This window comes from Sycon ciliatum, chromosome 1 (genome assembly GCF_964019385.1).
Source record: "Sycon ciliatum chromosome 1, ocSycCili1.1, whole genome shotgun sequence".
Classification (NCBI taxonomy): Eukaryota; Metazoa; Porifera; class Calcarea; order Leucosolenida; family Sycettidae; genus Sycon; species Sycon ciliatum.
The window spans coordinates 45,329,214-45,346,077 of NC_088643.1; the positions used below are offsets into that span (position 1 = coordinate 45,329,214).

General features: G+C 48.5%; 1 protein-coding gene across 4 annotated transcripts; it reads left to right on the forward strand.

The window, feature by feature from the left end:
- The first annotated feature begins 3,480 nt into the window (after positions 1–3,480).
- LOC135828351 (uncharacterized) lies at positions 3,481–14,086 on the forward strand. 4 transcript variants are annotated; one of them, XM_065340818.1, is made up of 5 exons: positions 3,481–3,649; positions 9,731–9,912; positions 11,034–11,464; positions 11,795–11,925; positions 12,865–14,086. In XM_065340818.1, exons 2-5 carry the CDS (start codon positions 9,791–9,793, stop codon positions 13,192–13,194), a joined length of 1,014 nt encoding a protein of 337 aa, XP_065196890.1. In that variant the 5' UTR covers positions 3,481–3,649; positions 9,731–9,790; the 3' UTR covers positions 13,195–14,086. The 4 variants fall into 4 exon arrangements, with proteins under 4 accessions (XP_065196890.1, XP_065196897.1, XP_065196885.1 ...); XM_065340825.1 differs by having other exon boundaries at positions 9,734–9,912; XM_065340813.1 differs by lacking the exon at positions 3,481–3,649 and adding an exon at positions 8,888–9,177 and having other exon boundaries at positions 9,734–9,912.
- The last annotated feature ends 2,778 nt before the right edge of the window (positions 14,087–16,864 follow it).

Sequence of the window (16,864 nt, forward strand, 5' to 3'; positions counted from 1 at the left end):
CATAAAACGCACCAAAAAAAGAAAAAATGAGAAAATGAAAGGAGTGACAGGTACATGTATTATGTACGTACAAGGGGAAAATAGGAAAGACAGTGTTAGGAGGAGAAGGAGAGAAAAGAAGAACAGACGATATTAGGAGGAGCATGTATTGGTGCGTCCATCGAGCTATGAAGCCGAGACCTCTGGTCGGCTGAGCAATATAATGGGCCCCGCCAACACACTCCAATAATATTCACCCCAGTGTCTGGAGATAACTATGTGGATTTTGTAGAGAAAAAATGTGGGTACTAGTACCAGTAGTAGCACCAGCAGCACGGCTGGAAAACCGCTCCCACTGTCCCAGGCAGGACTTAAACCAGCAACTACAGTACTAGTACTGCAAGAGTACATGAAAACCATTTTCATGTACTCTTGCTACTACTAGTACAGTAGTAGCAAAGAGTTTAAGTAACCGTAACGGCGGGCTAACGCCCCTACATGGCTACTTCCCTTGTCTAACCCCCAAGACGAAAATGATAGTAGCCGACTGGCCGAAATTTAAAAACAAGAAAACGTAACCCTGCTGTATCTACAATCTTCCACAACACGTAATGGCACTGGGATTCAGTTGTTTCTACCCGTAACCGGGTGGTGGCAGGATCTTGTCTCGAGAGGGCACTTGCCAGGGCGACCCTTTGGCCATGGCACTGTTCGTACTGGCCATTAGCCCTATGAATAATAGGGCTAATGGCCAGTACGAACACTACAGTATGATCCAACGCCTGTCAAGTGACCACCCATAATCATCCCCCCAGCCAGCGCTGGTACGCGGAGGACTGCGAGGTTGGTGGTAGGATGACAAACGTGTATTAGTTCTGATTGGCTTTGTCTGGCATTTGACCAGTGTCAGTATGGTTATTTCCCCATTGCCTCAAAGACGACACTTCTTGTCAACCCGGACTTGGAGCAGGCGGCCGCTAATGTCTTCGGTTCTACTGGTGTTGTTATACGAACAGTTCAACTGGTGGAGTGAGGTTCCTAGGAGAGGTTCTGTTGGCCAGTCATCGTTCATTGCCGAGACTCATTTCAGACACATTGCGAATTGGGTGCGGGAGATGAGCTTTCTGGCCGACATCTCGCTCACACAGCCCCATGCCGCATATTCCGCATTTGTTCGTGGCATGAAGAGTACCTAAGTGGAGTTACCATATCCAAATCATCCGGGGTTGGATTCCTGGTACAGGCCACTGGATGATGTTATCCCAACGTTAAAGCCCTCAGCGTGTTTTGATAGAAACATTCAGCGATGCTGATGTTGGAAGTTGGCTTACGGCAAAGCCGCTGTCCTCCTGTGAATTCGTCCTGATGAAAGTCTGCCTTTCGTGATGCAGTGGCGATTCGTTACAGCTGGCCACTTGATGAACTACCGCCATCATGCGTATTGTGGAGCGAGAGAGGGAAGGAGGGAGGGAGGGAGGAAGGGAGGGAGGCAAGGAGAGAGAGAGAGAGAGAGAGAGAGAGACGAGAGAGAGAGAGACGAGAGGGAGACAGAGTGTGTGTGTGTGTGTGTGTGCATGTGTGTGTGCCAGCTAGTTCGGTTGGTGGGTACACTTATGCCAGATAGTGTTGGGTCTGTTGCCAACAGGCTCGCCTGCTTGAAGGTGTGTTGTTGTACCTGCCACCTTTGTTGGTTTCAGGGTTCATATACTTGCTATTTGAAGTATACATACCTGTTATCCATGGATTGCTTCTGGCTAGATTAACTCTTGTGTAATCAATGCTGCTAGTGAAGCTTATATCAGATCCACTCTGATTTAGCCACCCACCCTAGTAGCAAGTATTACCTTCACTGGGGGCAGGGGTAACTGCAGTTGGATCCCGGGACGGATACCCTAATGCCGTCAATCCTTTTCTGCACCTTGTCCTCACCCACGTACTGCGGTGTTGTGAGCCCATAAGTGGGATCATTTTCCAAGTCCACCCAAAGTTTGGGGATTTCAGGGGGGTGTCGGCCGTTGGTCGGTTCAATAGCCAATTGAGTCATCTTTCCAAGATTCCTTTTGAGTCTCTCTCCTCTCTCTCGGGGAGACCCACGTGACCAGTTGTGGCAGTGAGCAAGTACAAGTGTGTGTGTGTGTGTGTCATGTTGTGGCAGTGAGCAAGTAGAAGTACAAGTATGTGTGTGTGTGTGTGTATGTGTGTGTGTGTGTGTGTGTGTGTGTGTGTGTGTGTGTGTGTGTGTGTGTGTGTGTGTGAGAGAGAGAGAGAGAGAGAGAGAGAGAGAGAGAGAGAGAGAAAGAGAGAGAAAGAAAGAAAGAGAGAGAGAGAGAGAGAGAGAGAGAGAGAGAAGAGGGGGAGGAAACGAGAGGAAGACAGAGGCAGAGTGTGTGTGTGTATGTGTGTGTGTGTGTGTGTGTGTGTGTGTGTGTGTGTGTGTGTGTGTGTGTGTGTGTGTGTGTGTGTGTGTGTGTGTGTGTGTGTGTGTATGGTGTGCGTGTGTATTTGTATGTGGAAGTGAGAGAGACAGAGGGAAAGAGATGTGCAGAGACAGAGAGGGAGAAAGAGAAAAGGAGATTATTGAGTGACCACAATGTGTAGATCTACCTTTCTTACGGGTTCAAGACCTAATAAAGAGAAGGTGAAAATAGCTGTGTGTGTGTGTGGGGGGGGGTAGACTTTGTCACATTGACGCCGCGGTTTGCAGTTGCAGAGACGATCGACAAATGGATCATCTGCATTAGGCAGGGAATGACGAAAAGAATCCTGACCTCATAATATCACTACACAGCTATGTGTTTAGGAGAGGGCTGTCAAACCCCCACAGAATACTGTTTTAAAACTCTTCTAAGCCCAGTTGCATGTTGAGGGGCCAGTTGCATGTTGAGGGGAAGGCAAAAGGTAATATCGTCTGGCCAGACGATGACAAACAGGCGCAGATCGTCCCCGTACACTGCCAATAAACTACGATGCTATTACCCTACGAATGGGTGCGAGTCCATCATTTTGTTCTATCGTGTTGTGGTGTTTCTGCGAAGCGCTAGCATTCCTCTCGTCGATAGAGCTGTGGAAATTGTTCCCAGCAGACGTGATATTCTCGAAGGATGTAATTCCGTGCCTTGTGTACGGGTGTGGACGACGTGATGTGCTGCCGAACGTCACCGCTAGCTACACTGTACATGTACGTACGAGTAACCTGATCTGCAGTAGAGTCCCCAGACGCGTCTAGACCGTGTCAGCACCAGGGAGTACTAAACAGGTTTTTTAGTCCTCCCTGGTCAGCACTGAGTGCCAACAATGAAGTCGCTATGCATACACCTCTCCCTCACTCTCTCCATGTCCCAAACGTGAAGTGAAACACCACAGACCAGCTGCTTAGTGTTGACACTACAAGTATTTCCCAGATCCAGACAGATGTAAACGAGTGAAATCTCTTAAGACATCCCCAAATGCACTCCCATCAGTATATAAACCGCGATCCTCCCATATGGGAGAAGACTCAGAAGAGGTTCATCAGTTGTGGACAGAGTAAAATCTACCACAACCGGTATTTGTGAAATCGTCCTGGACCAACCAGAAGGTCGCCGTTGTCGTCGTCGTCCTCGACTTTGGGAATTTCCAGCATTCAACACGCCAATCTATTGTGGGGAGAGTGAGGCGGGTCCCAAAGAAGGTAAGTTCAATGGCATGCACCATGATTCTGTTGTGACTTTCCGACTCAAAGAGGCAGTGCGCCCTAACCTGCTATACTCGTAGTGCTCAAATGCTCATAATGGGCAGAGCTAGAGCGTAGTACCCTGTGACTTTCTGACTCGTTACTATCGCAATAGTACAGCTATGTACATGTTACTGTACGTCCCGGACGCCCTACGGCTACGTAAGCATGAGTGCACCCGCGGCCATAGCTAGCGGGAGGAGATCGCAGCTCCTCGTTGGAAATACAGTATACTATACCGCTATGACTGTGCAATAGCAGGTGACGCGAGTGGTTGGACGACATGCTCATGCACTGATCTCACAATTAGACCAACTAAGTTACTTCACGATTTGATCTTCTGCGGTCAATAGAAGCGCAGCATGTACGTACAATGTACACGTACATTGTACGTGCATGAGAGTGTTAGCGAACAAACTTCCCTCAAGCCCCAGCCAGTTACTTCCAACTGCACCGCAGGCGACGGTTACCATGCCACAGGTTGGGATACACTCGGTGTCATGTAGGCAATGCCCCAGCTGACCCTTCATATTGTCACCATACTCTTACGTGCTTGCAGATCAGTAAACGAGTCTTGATGAGTCGTTAGCATTCTGCAATCTTTCATAGGATACCAAGATACTTCAAAAGAAGTTCATTTAGTGCCATGCCCTAAAAGGTAAACGCCTCTTTTACTAGCGAATGAAACTCGTGAAAAGTGAACCGAGTAAAACCTCAAAGCAAAACAAAGAATACTAATATGGGCTATCATGACTGGGTTTGTCCTCTCCCCCTGTGGCTACAATCCCCACCCCTCGTTGGATGATGTCCACGCACTGCCCAATGAGAATCGAGCAGTTCGAGAAATCCTCGACTATTGTGCTATTGTGATCCCTGCTCCGATATCACGACGTCATGCAACCCCTGCATGGCGTGGAAAGGTATTCAAATTAATGTACATTTAGAATCGCGGATTGTGTATAGATAGATGCCGAGAAAGCTTTGTGAGAACCGCTCTCCAGTCTGTTGCCACTCTAGCCGGGCTGCACATCACAGAACACCCTATAGCCTAGTGCGACCTACAGTTCTGCTTAACGTTACGAAGCAGTGTAGACATAGACAAAAGAGACTCTGTGAAGTGATCCTGACTATTAGCTAATATTCTATGCACACGTATTGCGAAAACGGATATCTTTCCGACTCTTGTGTCAGTTACCAACTATCCTCAAAAAGAAGGTAGAACTGCTAGAAGGATTAGTACACAAAATTATAGCAGACGATAGCAAGCGACATGTACATCAAGTATTTTGCGACGACATAACGCGCTCAATTCCTGTTTCGACTGAGCGACTGGAGGGTTAGCATTACACAGCTGATATTGCTGGAATGTCTCTATCTCAGCAGACGTGCATCTTCGGGTGATGCAAATCGTGCCTTGATACAAGGTGTTGACAAGCACGCATACTCTATGTCACCTTGTGCACCTCTGGTTCTTCATCAGACTCTCAGACCGCCTCCGGTGGGCGCGTGTTCAAAAGCAAGGATCCCAAAACAGCCAGTCCAAACACAAGAATGATGTTGACTACTCAACAACATGTAGCAAGCCATAGACCTACGCATGACAATACTACTGCCAGTGGAGATTGAGACACCCGACTCACAGTGTACTAACTTGCTACCTTGGGATGCGAGTGGGGGTGAAGCAAAGTTCTTGTTTACCCACTCCTTCCAGTCGGGGTATTGAGTCAGGCATTCCGTGGCTCGAACGGCCGGCCGCCAACGTACATACTGCAGTTGTCATTGTTTGCGGGAAAAGGTGCATTGTCGACATGTCCATGATCGATAGGCCGTGAACGCAGGTAACATATGCTGCGACTACCCGATTGTTATGCTGTCCGCTCGCGGCCCCGTAATCCCAAACAGTACCTTGCCGTAATAGCCTGTAGGTTGTGTGTCGCTTGGCAGGAGTAGACCTTCTCGAAATTCGGAATCGTTTTCCTGCTGTTGTTGTTGTTGTTGAAGACGGCTATGAGGCGGATAATGACCGGCGATCAGGGCGTTGGCATGAGAGAGTCGAATGCAAGAGATAAAGAGACCAGATGGTCTTCATACTGCGTACCCACGGTGCGTGTTGATGGAGCTGCGTTGGAACGCCGTTACGTAAAGCAATGCGTCTCCAGTTTCAGAGAGGGAAAGTCCGGGTACATAATTGGAATGCAGTCCATGCCAAACACTGGGCGTCGCGGTTCAGTCGACCACTCTTTCGCAGCATGCCGTGAATATTGTCACTAAAGTCATACATAATTAAAATATTATTCCGCTGAAGCTGCGACGTTTGCTGGGACAGGAATCCGGATCCATGCACGCCCTGGATGACGACGATACAGTCATAACTACAGGTCATACGACGAACATAGCATGCGGGTATGTGTGCATGTGTGTACGTGACCTGTACCTTTCCCTCAGACTCCACCTCACTACTACACTGCACTGGGCATCAGCAGATACCAGCGCCATAATGCCATGGCATGGATGATACGAGCAGCATGTGAACGGATGTCCATTTACAACTAAGTACATGTACATGTAACTCACTAAAACAATAACACACACTGACACAGTCATGCAGTAACTGTGCATTGCACTGTGGTGTGTTCAACTTTTTGGCAGGTCTACGCTCATGTTTATGTGTCAGTCGTGAGACTAAAAACAGCAATAATAGATGTAGTATACTGCAGTCGGGGGTGCAGGAAATCCGACACGGCGCCACATGGCCGCGTAGACAAATGCAAGAGCGAGCGCCTGGCCTTTCCGTTCTTTGGCCTGTCACGCATGCAGTACATGCCCAAGTGGAAATGGGCAAAAAACGGTACGGATTGCTATGAAGGGGTCGGGTTTCTTTGGCCCTGGGCACCTGCACTACCCGTGAGAGAGAGAGGGGGAGGGCTTAGAGAAACAGTCGGCTGCTGCAAGAAGGCTCCTTAGCATCCACCATCTGGACCTGACTTGCTGTGACGAGTTCATTGTCCAAGAGGGAATCACAAATCCAATGTCCTGCTGGTGAACTTCACTTGGCACGTTTAAACAGCTTGCATACTTTCACATGCACCACCACAAGATGCTGAACTTACTTCACAATGCTGGTTGTTACTAGTGGCTCCGGGTTAAGGACCAATCACAGGCACCAGCACGTGCAAGCAAGCTGGCATGGCTACGCATACAAGGTACATTGTACGTGTGCCTATTGTGAACGGACATGCACCTTGCTGGAGGAATGCATACACACGCACGTCTCCTGGCTATTGCACCGGTGACTTGCACCAGCACGCAAGCCCTGGAGAGAGAGAACGTGATTATAATTATTGTGATTTTCAATTCGTGGAAGCTGTCAGTCCAGACCTGTAACCGCAATGCCCTTGACGCATGAAGACGATCAGCAGACGTTGGAAAGAGCCTGGTAGTACCATAGCGAGTGCTTGCTTTGCCTGCAACGGAGCATGGCAGACTTAGGAGAACGCCTGGCACCATCATAGCTTGCTTTTCCTGCACAGGAGCATACTGTCCCTGCCTGGGCCTGGGTTAGAGAGTAGTGGTAACACATCTAACCGTAGAGTAATCCTGATAGCCTTAGTATCTTCTAGAAACAATCTACAAGTCAGCTGCAGGCAGTGCGACTGAGGACACCTTCACCACTGCACTGCACGAGCGCATGCATCCGCGGCATGTTGATGATCTACGGCGGGAGAGCCAATAAGGCAATTGCAATCCTGCATACTGGACAGTGCCCGGCCGAGCTGCTGGCGGATATTTTAGTCTTGGAAACGGTCGACGAGAGGACGGTTCTTGGCACCATGGCCTGTGCCTGGCCTGGCTTGGCAAGGCTGCTGGCACCCAAGGGTATGGTATGGAGTATGCGGATTTCATGTTTACAGTTCCTGGCTGCGTCTCCTCCTGGCCGCGTGCATGCTATGGCCTGGCTGCAGATGGGATCTGCTGTGCTGCTGCGCACCGCCACTTGGGTGGTCTTTCCATGGCGAATCATTGTCCCGTGAGGCTGCATTACTGCTACTAGTGACAAGAAGGGTCAATACAAAAGGGAAAAAGACGTTCGGAAAATTATCGAACGAGCAGCGTTTCGTTGTCCTTCCTGCCAAAAAGAGAAGGGTGAGCGGTGTCGGCCGGCCTTGATTTGTCACGTGGATACCACGGCGTAAACTCTTTCCTTCTCCGCTTCATTACCCACTCTCAGACTCAGCCCCTTCGCTTTTTCGCCAAAGAGACAGCAAAAGCTAAGATTTGCCTCTGGAAATCGAAGCACTTTGTAATGCGCACGCACACGAAACACTAGATCTTCTGAACCGTGTGGACGTCTCGTCCCTGCTGACGCTTGAAACTTCGTGATCTAATACGTGGTGGTCGCGGATCAACCCTCCCTAAAGCGGATTGCCGTTGTATATCATTCTTGGTCTTCGATCAGCTTGAACGGTGCTCTTCACCAGTGTCAAACAGTCGAAAACTGACCTCAAGACTGCTAGCCGCTGATACTCGAGGCTTACATCCGGAACTACAGCCAGTACAAGTGATGGAGCAAAAAAAACGTTTCTGCGATGTCTAGAATTCGTCTTTCGTACATCACTAGCAATCCACAACTACTTGTAGATCTACATGTACAGTTTGTGTCTCGTGAACCGGTGCTCGGATTTTACTGAACTGACACAGTGATAGGCAGGCGATGATTATTGACTGATCTTTGATGGCAGATCAGTGCAATAGACTGTCAGTGCATGAAGAAAGGTGCATGAAGCACCCGTATACGGCCGTAGTCCTGTCTGAGACGCGCAGCCTAGTCCTGCACCTTCCTACGCCACGCGCAGACGCCTGTATTTCAGACACGGCTCTATGAGTCTCCTCGGCGAATTTGGCGTCAATCCAGTGCCGTGCACTTGCGTCGCGTGATGTGGACACCGGACACATTCCTTCACGTTGCGCGGCTGCTGGGAGATCATAGCCGTGTGACCCCGGGGTCTGCTTTCCCTCGGGCAAATACGACTACTTGTCAAGTCCTGCGCTGAACACTAGAGCAATTGTGTGGCGATTCGGCCTCGAACGTGCAGCTCACACACATCCGCCTCGCTCTTTGAGCTCGCCTGATGAATACACACTGCAATGTGGGGCCAGGGGTACAGCTACCTATCCCCCCGCCTCAATGGCAGCAGACAGAAGGGCCGGGGCTAGCAAATCTCACTACCTTTCGTTGCGGGAAATACGCGGGGAGTGCAAGGGTAGTGTAGGCTTGGCAGCGAGCTATCAGTCTATCAGAGATGCTTAGGCACGGCAATTCTATTAAACAAGGGATCAAGTGGAAAGGTGAATCCTAGTGTACGTCCCTCGGCCAGGTTGAAGTCGTCAGGACTAGTAATCAGTTCAAGTTCAGCTGAGTTGGATAACTTCGAAAGACCACGAGCCAAACCTTCAGCGATTGAGGTGTGGATAGCGTTGAATGATTGGTAAGTACCTGATGTAGATCAGACAGACACAAACAGCGTCCATTCCGCCTGTACCGGTCGGGCAGAATGAGAGATAAGGCAGTCCTAGATCCTGAGGTGTTGTTTTCATTGTTGTTGACAACAATTGATGGTTGCAGGCAGCTCAGCGGGTGATCTGTCCACCCTTAGGGCTACTAGTCTGTAAACGGCTTGCTCGGAGTTCGAAACCGTCACGACTCGGGCCATCTGGGAATTTTTAGCGGCGGCTTGGACCAACATTGCTGCTTCTGCATGAAGAGCATATTATAAGGAATCGTGCAGAACCTTTGTAGGCTTGTTGCATGTAGCTAGATTGTTTTTGCATCCAGGTCATCAGGACCTTGTTTACGTTGCAAAGCAAATGGCTGTCCGCTTCTGCTCAAGTTCCAATTGGCTTGACCGGACCAGCCCGCCCTGTCCTCAATCATGCAGAAACTTCTTTATCTCGGTCCGCAGTTGTTGACAATTGACAACTCTGCTGTTGTTCGGCACGCACTGTACATGTGCGGAATAATGTCTGTGTGCTGGCGTACAGCAGGTTCATCGGAACACGCACAGCAAGTAGTTTCACTGGACAGCAGCAGCAGCCGTGACCATGGCCAATCCGTGGCTGATTGAGACGAGAGGAAGTGCATGGCTGCTGCCGGGCGCGAGTGGCCGAGGTCGAATGCTACTGAACGCCTTGCTATTGTTGCTGATTGGAGCGGCCGAGTTTGGGTAAGTCAGTGTGATTCATCCCTTACGCCCTTGTTTTAGTATGGAGTGGGAGGGTGTGGAAGCCAAGGCGATCATTTCATTTTTTCCGGGGGGGGGGGGGGGAGTAGTGAGATGTCTGAGTACCCCAAAAAATGTTATAGAAAGCCTCGAAGGCCCGAGTGGCTAGCATCAAGGGAACTGAAACCGCGGCAAGGTAGCTGATGCCGGCGTGGGCCGGGGGTCATAGGGAATAGTGTTGGGGGGGGGGGGGGGGTATTCAAGTAGCCTGCGCCAATTGGGGACTCGCACGTGTTGCTCACTAACTTCTGGATGCCACAGATGATTTGTGGTTGCAAAAAGCAAAGCAGACTACAGATGCCTACAAGCGGTGACACAAGACTCAGACGATAGCTCACTGAGCAGTAGGCAATACACATCTGCTTGCATAGTTGGTGTAGTTCAAGTAGTTTATAAAACTACCGTTATGTCGCGTATAAAAGCAGATGCTTACGGCCGTATAAGCCGGGGTTCAAACCATGCTTCCATTAAAGTTATGCTTCTATTCAAAACATGACGTCAAAATCTTCAGTCTACACTGCACAGTGCAGTGAAATGTAATCACAATGCACAAGATCAGTGACCATTTCATAACAATGGTCATGCATGTAGTGTGGCGGTGCACATACATGTACTTGGACGTATGCTTCTATTCAAATCGTGCTTCTGTGTCCCGGCGCTCTTCAAAAAATCGGCTTCTATTCGAGTCATGCTTCTATACGGGTCATGCTTTTATACACGACACTACAGGATGCAATGCACTGCACATGGGGGGGGGGGGGGGGAGCATTCACTGTTGAAAGAAGACAAGGATAGACGCAGGATGACGTCCAAGGTGCAGCACTGCATATTCAACTGCCCTGCGGGCCTTTCCCGCTGATCCGTTGCATCTCCCTGTATTGACATGCATGCACACGTGTCCGAGAACTCCCAGACCAGTGTCTTGTCGCAAGCTCACAAGCTCCCGTATAGTCTCTACCATTTTTGCACGGACAACGGGGCTGATGCACCAAATGCTGCCAGCTAGCATGAATGCTATAATACAGTCTTCACTTGTTTGGTGTGCTCCTTCTCTGTGTCTATAGGGAGAGCTATATCTATGTACGAGAAGCATATCGACATTGGAATGATCCATCTATCAGCTACTTTGACCAGGGCCTGACCGTGGAAAGCAACGCACCACAGGACTTAACCTACAGGGTATTCGAGATGCCGGCAGACATTCAGTACAACTCATCACAGCTTCACTATGATACGTACTTCTATGTTGTGTTCCGATGGGAAACGAACCCGGAATGCACCGCTGACGTCGTTTTCTATTCGAACAGTTTTACAAGGACCACTGACTACACTGATGTGTACAGTAACAATCCTGGCCAATCAGCCACACTTGCTGCCGCACTAAATGGAGATCTATCAAACAACGTCGTTACACTGTCGCACAGTGAAGTGCAGATTCATTTCATCTCAATGGGTACTCCCCCGACTGATATCGGTTTTTCGGGATCCTTTGAAAGTAAGTCATTGCTGCTGATGTTTTCTGCCATTGCTGCTGCTGCTGATGATGATGATGATGATGTTTTCTGCCGTTGCTGCTGCTCAGCGTACTGATCGACATGACTTCTGGTGTTGTATTAGCTGAACCCAGCCTGTCTGTGATTCACAGCATGGATAATACCAAACATCATATATAGAGCAAACATACATTAATAAGTATAACCTCAGCAAAGGTGGTGTCGTGTTCAAATGGGCCGGGCAAACACCGACTGTAAACGCCTTGTTGAGTGGTGCAGGTTACTAAGGTTACTAAGTACGTGGGCCGGTCTGCTCATTGTGTGCACCGCAGGTGTTTGTAGTTTGCGTCGGAGGAGGAAGCGAGCAGCCGGCCAGAAGAAGCGTGCCATGCGCCGCCACAAGCTCCGCAAAGTATACCAGCACAGTGGAAGACTGTCAAAGAATGAAACACACATCGATCGAGTAAGTGATTGGCAGTCCTGCCATCGGATAGCAGAGTCTATCCGAACCACTTCTCCTGGCAGTGTTGCGGGAACTGTTGCACAATCAGATTCACCAGTATCTTGCTTATATATGTGTTAGTGTTGGACAAACTATGGCCCGGATAACATGTACTGCACCATGTTCCGGGATCAGTGTTAGCCGCACCGGGGTCTAAGCCGCACCCCCTTTTCGGGCCCAAAACTCATAATTATCTCTTTTAGCATTCGGAGTACGAGCCGCACGTCCGATTTTGAATTTTTGGCCATCCAAACTTGATCGGCACTAGTACATACAAGACGTTTACCAATGGTTATTAAAAAAACAGCTGAGAAGCACGACTGAAGTTCCAGCAAAAAGTTCTTTGTTTGTCCCTGACTCTGAGCTGACAATACAGAAGCATCGTACAACTGCAATGATGGATTTCTGTGCATGAAAAGTATATAAAACGTAGTCCAATGACATCGTACATGCATGTTATGCATGGGACGCCATATCACCGGTTGATTCATGGCCAGCATTCGGAGTCTAAGCCACAGGGGCGATTTTGAGTACTTTTAGGTGTTGCAAAGTGCGGCTCACACCCCGGAATATACGGTAAACCTTTGGGCCTTTCTTTTCCATTTTAATCCTTGGCTCTCCATGCGAGTCTAATATACAGTACCTGTTGTTGTTGGTACTTCTGAACTTGTAAATATCAGGCTTCTGTTCGTGAATGCACAAGGCGATTTCCAACACCTTCAACTGAGGTGAAGGAGAAATATTGGAAGAGGTGTGAGGCGACGGTGGGAGTGGGGGAGGCCGGGAAGGAGTCATGAACTTGGCAGTTGGTGCATTTATACTGGGGCCTTTGGGAACTGCTTCCGGATTTCATCTGAGTAATTGTTCTTGTTGCGTGCGTGTGAATTTCCACTTGTGCAGAGCAAGTACGAGCACATCATGAAGTTCAAAATCGCAATGCTGCTGGGGAAAGTGTCCATGGCCGAGGCGTGTGACAGCAACTGCACCACTCGGCAGCTCATGAGCATGCACAAGTGCTGCGAGCACTGGCAAAAGAATGGTATAACCCCGAACGCATGCCCAGGCCGCAGGCCATCAGCAGCTAGCGACCTGGAACTCTGCTCTCCGCACTACCCTCTTCAACAAAAGAGCCGCCTGCATAGACACGATAACAGCCGGGAGCATCGCAATCAACTCAGAAAGAGGCAGCAGAAGCAAGCAATGGTGATCGAAGCTAAGCCACAGAAATGAGCCAAGAGACTTCGCTTGCAGCGAGAGCGGGCATGATGCGGAGGCCACCCCAAACAACACAACTCATCTCTCCAATCTAGATGCTCCAGTCATGTCCAACCATGCGGTGGCGGCTTTCCAGCAGCCAGTGCCTTCGGATATGGCGTGCAATTGACCTGCAGATTCACTAGCCGCTGACGGGCAGTCATCTGTATGCACCCTGACTTCTATTTAAGCACACTTTATAGACCGTGTTTCTGTCCGAGCGATAGCAACGTTCACCAAGTAGGGGTACATAACTTAGGTAACACAGACAGATGTGTCGCTAGCTACGCCATGTAAGCTAGGCACATTCGATTATCATTGTGTTCAATTATTCTAAGCATACACGCGCGCACGCACACACACACACACACACACACACACACACATACAGACAAACAGATATAGCAGCAAGTAGCACTGAAACCGTACACTTCTCTGGCTGGCAACATGAAGCAATCGCTAGCTATGAGCACAGCCACACGTTAGCTGCCATGTGCACAATCCGAATTCTCTGTTTAACGTTTAACTTAAGGTACTCTCTGCCACCCTTGAACGAGAAAGTTTCATGGCACAGTTCATGTTATTTGATGAGGAGACAATGTTGAGCACTAGCTGAAGTGCATGACTGCTCGGGCGTAGTTTACCTTCGCTTTCTTTCATTCTGTCCCAGTCAACCTATCACATTAAATATGCGGAGATTGGCGGTGCTTTCATTAAGTAAGAGTATCTATTGGTATACATGACATACTTCTAAATACTTGTAAGTATCTGAATAGGTTAGACAGTGTAGACACGCATTATGTGCTACTCATCCATTTAAAATGCTTGCTTGCTTGGAAGAATGACGTGCATATGCACAACTAAGCTACGGAGTGTTTGGCAGCTTTGGTGGGCCAGTGTGACAGTCGTGAGATCTTCTCAAGCCGATTGTCTTCCAGGAATGGTTCCTGTGATATTGTTGGTGCAATTGGCATGACGCAGCCGGATCCTCGAACTATGTTAAAAGCAGGGGTTTGCACTTGAACTGAGCTGCCGGTGTTAAAGTCGTAACTGGCGCATTCGCAGCCACTCCAATCCAGATAGACGCGAACGATCGGTATGTCAGTGGATTTTTTAAACCGAGTGTGTCAGCCGGCTCGCACTTTTGGAATACTAGTACCCACCGGTTGTCTCGTTCCCCATCCAGGCGTGTTGCAAACGAGAATCTCAGTGGTGCAAGAGCAAGTTTGCCAGTTGAGCGGACGACGCACAGCATGCCAACACCCAAGTATAGTGTTAAGTGACCAATGGAACGTACAACTGTCCTGTATACAACGCCAGGCTCGCCCCCCAGGTGTGTGCATGTCACAGTTGAATTCCATCAAAACCTGTATTCTAAACGTAACTGCAACAACTAATTGCTCAAGGACAACTCCGCATCGGTCACTAACTTCACCAGAGCAACCTACCGCTATACCCCGTCCTATCCTACAGAAGTGGGAGATACACACTTCACAAGTCAGTTAGGGAGCATCTCATAAGTTCGCATTTATTTTGCAAACGTAACGCATTTCGAATAGACTTTACCCCCCTACCTCCCCCCTCTATTCGAAAGTCTTATCGCACATTTTCTGTGTTTATCTACTGTACACGTCCATGCCCCATACTATGGTATGCTTATGTACATGATTGTACAGTCATGTACATGTACATGGATATGAATGTTTTGCTAGAGCGGTCGTGAATGGCATACAGTAGTACTGCATTTACTGAGTACAAGTACAATCAATGACAGGTACACGCACATAAACATAGTTCCTCCACAACATAACAACTGTACTGCTGTAAACCCTGGCCAGGTACATGGTTTGATCAGGCTGGTGTGACATTTGACACCTCTGAGTAGCCTGCATGCATGCAGTGCAAGGGTTAGCTGATCTGCAAACACAGGTAGATCTCAACCTAAACACACTCATTTGCTGCAGGGATCTAGCAAGGTAGTAGATTGTACAGTTCCAGAAAATGTGCGAACAGTCATCTTTCTATTCGAAAAGGGCGCTACCCCCTACCCCCGTTTCGAAATGCGTTACGTTTAGAAACAAAATGCGAACTTATGAGATGCTCCCTTAGAGGACAGTAGTGCACATCAAGAATCTCAGCCAGCCAACACCGTTGTCATGGTAACTAGAAAACATAGTCAGAGGTGTCATAGCTCGGCATAAAATAAAGTACTGAGAGTCTGATACTGAGTATGGTCGATGACCTGGCACCGTCCTGCTCCAACAAATATCCAATGTGCAAACCAACTCGGAAATATCAGACAAATGCGGAAGGAGATGACTTTGTGAACGAACTGCATCAAATTGTCCTTTCTTCTCTCTGTATTTATTATTGGCTCAGTGTCCGAGATCAATTCAATGTGGCTTCCCGTGCCATTGTCCTGATCACGTTGAAAGCCAGGAGCCCTCAGGCGTACGCCCCTCGGGTTAACTTGCCAGGCACAAACACGCCTCCCAGCACCACGCACGAACCAATAACATGACATTGTACTGATATGCAGAGTTCCACACTCTTGGGGCCCCAGGGCCTTGATCGACTGCAAGGCTCCGCCAAAAATGGTCACTTTGCATGAGGTACATGTAGATGATGTGTGCAGCACAGCGTGTCAGGTAGGTAGGGGTTTCCAGATTATCTTTTTGAATACCGTATTTCCGCAAATAGTAGGCCGGTCTACTATTTTTTTCAAACTCGTCCTAACCCGGCCTTATAATTGAGGACGGTCTTGTATTGGAGGACGGTCTTTTACTCTTTCAACCCAGTTTGACCCCCCGGTCTTCTATTTTTCGCCACACAGTTTTACCCCCGTTCTTCCATTTTCTTCTACACAGTTTGAGCACGGTTTTCTATTTTTCTCATCCTCATTTAGTAGGCCCGGTCTTCTAATCGGAGACGGTCTTGTATTTTTCAATTGCTCCCTGCCCCGGCCTTGTATTCGAGGAAGGCGTTGTATACGAGGACGGTCTTTTATTTCCGGAAATACGGTAATGGAGTGTTTTTTGGATCTTTGGAATTTTTCGAATTTTGCTGTTTTCCGTGATTTTTCGCAAATTCGACAATTTTCCGGAACATTTTGCCAAATTCTACCTTTTTTATACCTTTTTTCGAGGTGTGTTGAAAATCTGAGGGACCAAAGGCACCGATCACTAGGCTCGGGCGGATTATGCTCGCGAAATCATGGAATTATGCTTTCATGGATTCTCGCATTATGCTCGCGAAATCCTCATATTATGCTTTGGCACGCAGGGATACATACTCACTTTGTTGTACTTATGGAGCCTCAAAGTTCGGAAACTTGATTGTGCCTTTTCGTACTTGCAAGTGGCCATTAGTACAACAAAATACATGAATATCCCCATACCAAGATGACCATGCATGCTAGAGATCAACATGGAAAGAGAAAACATGACTCCTTCTATTCATTAGTTGATTTCTTTTGTAAAAAGATTTTTTATTGCTAAATTAGTTTGAGTTACCTTTGAAAATTATCATGTTCAACTGCCTTCGTAATCGTCATACTCGTCCAACCGATGTCACGCTCACCCTGCGAAAAATCAGCTCATCTCTCCCGTAGCTCCACCTCTCCCAAGTTCCACCATGACCGAACATC